The sequence below is a fragment of the Nannobrachium achirus genome, assembly GCF_963921795.1.
Source record: "Nannobrachium achirus genome assembly, chromosome: 17".
In the NCBI taxonomy this organism is placed as follows: Eukaryota; Metazoa; Chordata; class Actinopteri; order Myctophiformes; family Myctophidae; genus Nannobrachium; species Nannobrachium achirus.
The window spans coordinates 39095478-39102663 of NC_137824.1; the positions used below are offsets into that span (position 1 = coordinate 39095478).

At 40.0% G+C, this 7186-nt stretch overlaps 1 protein-coding gene across 2 annotated transcripts; it reads right to left on the reverse strand.

Moving 5' to 3' along the window:
- Positions 1–284: 284 nt before the first annotated feature.
- Positions 285–6968, reverse strand: LOC308302024 (chemerin-like receptor 1). Of its 2 annotated transcripts, XR_013962923.1 has the most exons (3): positions 6785–6968; positions 2265–4632; positions 285–2192 (listed from the first exon to the last, which is right to left on the reverse strand). XR_013962923.1 is itself a non-coding variant. In XM_080746180.1 (2 exons), exon 2 carries the CDS (start codon positions 4621–4623, stop codon positions 3580–3582), a length of 1044 nt encoding a protein of 347 aa, XP_080602306.1. In that variant the 5' UTR covers positions 4624–4632; positions 6785–6968; the 3' UTR covers positions 285–3579. The 2 variants fall into 2 exon arrangements, 1 of the variants encoding a protein (XP_080602306.1); XM_080746180.1 differs by having other exon boundaries at positions 285–4632.
- Positions 6969–7186: the final 218 nt, after the last annotated feature.

Here is a 7186-nt window from a genome sequence, read left to right on the forward strand (position 1 = left end):
AAAGGAGGTGAGTTACTGAGAATAGTTACTTTTAACCTTTCTCTGCCAGATGGTGGCAGCATTGAGTTAAACTCTGGCGGAGTCAGGTTAAGTTAGCCTTGGGTCTAGTTGTGTAAAGTAACTATTTCTATAAGTAGCCTACATTTACAATTTTGAGGTATGTTTTACTTTCTGGAGTATTTCCAATTTTACTCCGCTACATCTCAGAGGCAAATATTGTATATGCTACTTTTATTCCACAACAATTATTTGAAAACTTTAGTTACTGGTTACTTTATTTTTGTTACTGGTTACTTTATTTTTGATTAATACAAAACATACATTAACCACTTCAGCCCGAAATACATTATGGCCTTTTGAAAATAGCTGATCTACATAGCTCACAAGGCGATACATGCATGATGCAACACATTGTGAGCTTGTAGATCTGCTATTTTCACAGTGACAGGCAGAGCACAGACTTGAGTGCTGACCCCTCAGCACTCAATAGTACTTAATAGTGACCAGTCCAAGCAACAATGAGCTCAGTCAGTTCACACTGAGTGAACCTTTGCTGCAGGGTGGTCCTAGAAATATTATTGGGTCCAAGTGCGTTAACTCATAAAGATCAAAGGTTCCGCTCACAATCTAAACTCAGCATTGACATGCCTTGATTGAGAGGCTTAACTTGTTCTCTTGTCAGATAAAACTTAGATAAACAATATTATTTAAAAGGATAAACACTTAAAATGAGACTTAAAAGACTTGCACAATAAAACCAAAGCTAAAATTCCAATAAAATGAAGATCTTTGGTAGGTTATCAAAATTAGAAGTTGCAAAGCTAAAAAACAAAACAAAAACAACAACAAAAACTTAACTCACTTTAACCCCTCTTAGGCGCTGTACAGACATTTGCGTGAAACATCTTCTCCGTATTGCCTGAGAATGGCCACTGGGGGCGCCGTACTAATGCATTGTCAATGGAAGGTTGTTTGGTGTTTTGTCGTTGCCGTGTCTCTTGGCCAAAAGACAGGCTGCGGTTGAGCTAGAGACACGGCAACGACAAAAACCAAACAACCTTCCATTGACAATGCATCAGTACGGCGTTCCCAGTGGCCATTCTCAGGCGATACGGAGAAGATGTTTCACGCAGCTGTGTGAGTCCAGCCTCAAGGGTTGAGGCACCATTTCTTAAGATTAGAAGTTAAAACAAAGCAAACCCAAAAACCTCTCTCCACTCTTCTAGAGATGCAACTAGCTGCAGTATATATACCGGTATATGCATTTCTGGTCCACGTTACACTGATAAGAACTAGATGCGCGCGCAGGTCGGTACCAAAATTAAACCAGCGCTCCCCAAAACAACAGGTTTGGGGATTGGTGGGAATTGATTACATTATACAGTCACATGTGCATTTAGTCTCAATGTTTGTAAACAAGGGGTCTATTACATCCCCAGCATTTGTTAACATGGGTGGATTGTTTAGCTGAGCTAGGCTATGTCTCAGTGATAACCTTTGGTGACACACACAGGCCCTCCCTTTGACTCATTTGTATGTGAAGCGTGTAAGAAATGAATCAGGGGATCAAACTTTTAAACTACATATGGCCTTAACATTATTTCCTCTTCAGCAATGCAACGGCTGGACTGTTAATGAAAAGTTCCAAAAAAGATACACTTCATATATATTGTAGGAACAGTCTAACCAGTGTCCGGGAGACTGATCATCTCTTCACAGAGGTCATGTGAAGATGCCTCTAGCTTTTGGTTATTACAACTTCTCAGGATATTCAGCTGATTCAAAGATTATATTCAAATTAGAATTTCCAATGGAAAAATGATTTGAAAATTGTATCAAATACTAGTGTAACATTCAACTACTAATATTATTACAACAAATACAAAAATAATACACACTTTAATATTGTATATTTCACCTTTAGGTTAACTAACCAAAATATCAATATTAATGTTATTGGGGTTAAACCTATGATAGGGTAGACCTTTACTTATGGTAAACTTGTTACAGACATTTTATAAATTGTCACACATTAATTCACAACTTTCATTCCAGGGGATAAGTAGGATGGGGAGAGAGTTAAGTCAGAGACAAGGCAGTCAGCGGGAGCAGGGACATGCAGAGAATGTTAGAAAGGCAGGGGCTGAAATGTCTAAAAGGGCCTTTTGGTGAAAATATTGAAAATAGCAGACCTCCAAGCTCACAACACGTTGTGCTGCGACGCGTTTTGAGCTTGGAGGCCGGCTATTTTCAGTACTTGAAACCTCAAACTAAGCATAAAAAAGGCAATAATACTGGAGCGTATACAGCATGGATTTCTACAGAGTGAGAGCCATTCTTTCAACATAAGATGCTGCATTAAAAATGGTAAAATGGTGCATTTATATAGCACCTTTATCCAAGGCGCTTTACAATGTGCATTACATTCACCCATTTACACACACATTCATACACCGATGGCGGTGGAAACCATGCAAGGCATCAACCAGCTCACCGGGAGCAACTAGGGGTTCAGTGTCTTGCCCAAGGACACTTCGACATATATTCAAGTTAGTCTGGCAATTTTCTTGAACGCTGCCTTCAGGTATGGCAGGGCATTTGTGTGTCTTTCACCATAGTGAAAATGGCATTGATGGTCTGGAGAGGGCACTTTTTACAGACGGGTAAAATGGAAGGGGCTCAAGCCCCCTTTGAAGTCTTTGATGTGCCTGTGGCCTGTGAGTGGGAGACCGTGTCTGCACATTCCTCTGTTGTCTGCCTGGCTGGTTCCTCCGCCATCCTGTTGTGGAGTCACTCTTTTGTTTAAACATCACACTAAATGGTGAGGCCAGTCCAGGTCAGCATTGATCTCCGGTGCAAGGGAATGTCTCTGTGACTTGAGATACCACCTCTGACCTCCCCCTCGTGCCTGGTGCATTTGCTGATTCAGTAGAGGGGGGGTGGCAGCATTTTAAATGTGACATAGCTCTGTTTACACAATGCTCTACCCTCTCCAACTGAATATACTGTATATTCCCCATTTTTAATTGTTTTTATCATATTTTGACACTTGCTTTGGCAAGGTAAACGTATGCTTTCTCATGCCAATAAAGCTCTGTTGAATTGGCAGTAAAGCACCTGTCATTTCTCTGGTGCCTTAGAGTATAAATTGTTGACTGTAAACATCATCAAACATGTGCAGCAGATATGTGTAGATATAATTTAATTTTTGCTTGTCCAAAGGCTTCCGGCTACAGCAGTTGTGCATTGATAAACAATAAGCAACACATTGAACACAAGCTCAGATGATTGTAGGAGGATCTATCTATCTATCTATCTATCTATCTATCTATCTATCTATCTATCTATCTATCTATCTATCTATCTATCTATCTATTATCAAGCTGAGAAATAAGAGGCAGGCTAAAGCCGGGTTCACACCAATGATGATTCGCTAGATACTTGCAACCACTTTCAACAGAATCTCAAAACCGTGCCAACCTGCAATGTGGCAATTCAAAAGTGTTGTCCCCTAAAGTTCGAAGTGTTTCATTGCAAAGCATTGGTGTAGACAAGACATGTAGACCTACTCATTTCTTTTTAGACAGCTTGAGACATATATGTGACTTCTTTCTCAGACACAGTGGGACACTCTTCACTGAACGCATTCTCCATTTTTGAAACGAAAGTGCTCAACAAGTTCTGCCTAATGTCTTTGCCCATGAATGCATAGAGAAACGGGTTAATGCAACTGTTTGCATGTACAAGAGTCGCTGATATCATCAATCCAGTTCTCATGAATGCATGATGGTGATAGTGGTTAATGTCTAGCAAAATGAAGATGTGGTAGGGAAGCCAACAGATGACAAATGTGACTATCAGGGCAGTCATGACTTTGAAAGGCATAGCAGACCTGTAGACCCTGTTGTTCTTTATCCTTACAATGATCATAGAATAACACACAGTGATGATCATCAGTGGAAACACAAAGCCTAGAACAAAGCGAAAGACAGGGATTCCCATGGAGCTGAAGGGGGACATGTCATAATTGTTGTAGCATTTCATAACATGATCATGCTCTACTATGTCACGAACCACTAAGGAGGGAATGCTCAGCAGCATAGAAAAGAGCCAGGCAACAACAACTGCAGCTGCTGCCCTTTTCAATGTGCGATTGTTTTGGGCCCAAAACCCATACACAACAACCACACAACGGTCAACACTGATAATTGACATCAGGAAGATGCTGCTGAACATGTTGAGAAACAAAACAAAGGAGGTGAACTTGCACATGAAAAGTCCAAAGTTCCAAGATCCTGTTGCTTGTAGACTGATGTTGAAAGGGAGCGTTGCACAGAAGATGAAGTCGGAGAGGGCCAGGCTGAGGTACCACGTCATGCTGACTGTCTTTTTCTTCATCTTGAAGCCAATAACCCAGATGACCAGGCCATTCCCCAAAAGCCCTAGCAGGACAATGATCACATTTACCACAACCTGGGTAACACACCCTGGTTGATGAATGCACAATGGCGGTGGTCTGAATCCATCAATGATGTAAGAATCACTGTCGTTACCATAATCATCATAATCAAATGTGCCATAGTCATCTGCAGGTAACAGAGTCAGTGATGGCACGGATGTCATGGTGCACTCCTAAAGAAAAGGAAATACACTGATGTTAGGTAAATTTTGTCCATACATTGTACATTTAGGAGTATAATAATTCATCTAATTAATTGATTATTAAAAAAGAAATCTGATGATTGTGCAACACTTGTAAGAAAAAAAAAAGTATTAAGTGGTTAATCAAACTAATTAACCCTTAAGTTTGGTTTGGTTCATTTTGACCCGGTTTACATTTTCATTTGAAAAAATGCTTCATTTGAAAAAATGCTTCAATTAAAAAAGTAATCTATTGATTACTTTTTAATTGAAAAAGTAATCAATAGAATACTTGCTAAGAAAATAAAGAAAGTTGCAGTTCTAGATGTATCAATTTAACATTTAAGACTCTCTAACTACCAGCAACAACAGACTGTTGCCACAGCAACGTACACAAAGGTTTGTGTACACATGTGGTGTGATGTCATACTGATGCGGAGATATGAGCAGGGCAAAGGTGTGACGTGTGACGTGTGACCGACCGACCGACCGACCGACCGACCGACGGACGGACGGCCGGTGGAGGTTTTGATACTAAACTGCGACCTTACGGTCGCAAACACATTTTCCCACTTTATACTACAGTAAATATATAAATGACTACAGAACAATGAGTAGACACTAAGAACAACATTAGAACACAACATACTAGTAGGCCATATAGTAAAAGGAAAAACATTACGTTGTAAATGCAATTTGCAAAGTACTGAAAGAATAAAACAGAGAAAACGATGTAACTGAAAAGCACAATTCAGTAGGCCTACACTGAAATATGTTGTACAACTGTCAAGAGATTCATTGATTGTTGGTATCAACATTCAACACACCTGTTCCACCTGTGCATTCTGAACTGGTTAGTAATGTATTCATCAGATTGATCACATCATTAGTTTGAACAATATCGGGTTGTTGGTGGATGAGATTTGCTTATTTGAAGCTTTTCCTATTAAGGACAAACACACAGCCACACTGGAGGGGGAGGGACACAGTAAACAAACACATTCCCCAGCCTAGAGCACAGGACACAAACACACAAAGTTGAAGGGGGAGGGGGGAGCAGCAAACAAAGACTTTTGCACATGTGTACTACTAGTGGCTGGTAGGAATGGCAGGTTTAGGAATGGAGAACTGCCCTGCACAGGGATACTGACTGGAACGGAAAGGGTTTCTTATACTGTCCCCAGTCCCCACACATACAGTATACACTCACATGCGTGTATCTATTCTGCATCTAGCATTTGGCAAGACCCAAATTCAGAGTGATAATTTTTAACTCAAATCAACAAAATATTTTGAGATGGTGGTCCGCGGCCAAATACATATCATTTTGGGGGTCCTTCAAAGTTTGATAAATACTGATATAGATTCTACAAATCAAGTCTTCTGAATCCAGTTTCTGATTGTTCTCAAACTCAAGGACCCCCAAAATGAATTTGGATTTGGATTTTGGACCCCCAACTCAAAATATTTTGTTCCAGGGACCACCAAGTTATGTATTAGTCCGTGGACCCCATCTCAAAATATTTTGTTCCACAGTCCCCCAGAAGCAAAGATTTGGAATTTGGATCTTGCCAAATGCTAGATGCACAATAGATACATTCCACTCACATCATTTGAAACAAGAGTGAACAATTTTGGGTTGTTGCCTTGGTGTCCCTATGTTTTACTTTTGCAGTCCATATATACCATTTTGCAACACGAGTGCATCACAGTGTAAAATATGTCTAATGAGTGAGAATTTTGCAAAAAAAAAAAAAAAAAAAGAAAGGAGTGGATGAGATTTTAAATAATTGAGTTTAGTGTTTTAGCCATAGTGAAAAAAAAAGAAAAGAAAAATTGGAAATCAACTCTTCTATGAGATGGTAGCTATCAGAATGAATATTTTGTCTCATTTTGCAAATGAGACACAATATAATTATCTCTATGTTGTTTTTAAACAACTTTTTTGAAGCACATGTAAAATATATAAATAAATAAAACTTTAATGAAGCTTAATGCAAAACGCAAAATGGAAAAAACAAAAATGGAACTAAACAGTAGACCTGTGCATAGGCCTGAGGGAATAGAACAAAGAGACTCCTTCACACTGTTAGTCTAACTAGCAGTTTTGTTGGAGGAATAATGTTTAAGTAAGTTCACTCACCTCACACAAGACCACAAGCTGCGAGCAGATATGGTTTTATCTGCTCTTTACAGTAGTAAAGAGTTCGGGTTGTTTATCAATTGAATATTCCACTTTGTTCAAACCATTCTCTGATCCAAACTATGAACTCTATTTTGCTGAAGCACAACTCCACCTACGTACCTAATAATGGACAGAGCAGCCAACAAGGACTGACCCTGAGGTTAAAAGAAAGAGGGAGGGAGTGGGAGAGAGAGGAGCAGGTGGCACACACAAACACACACCAGTGTTTGTTTGTGTGTGTGTGTGTGTGTGTGTGCGTGCGTGCGTGCGTGCGTGCGTGCGTGCGTGCGTGCGTGCGTGCGTGCGTGCGTGCCTGCGTGCGTGTGTGTGTGTGTGCGTGTGTCGATTCTGTCGAAAGAC

Coding starts and splice junctions, on each gene's coding strand:
- LOC308302024 (XM_080746180.1), bottom strand. CDS start 4,623: ATGACATCCGTGCCATCACTGACTCTGTTACCTGCAGATGACTATGGC.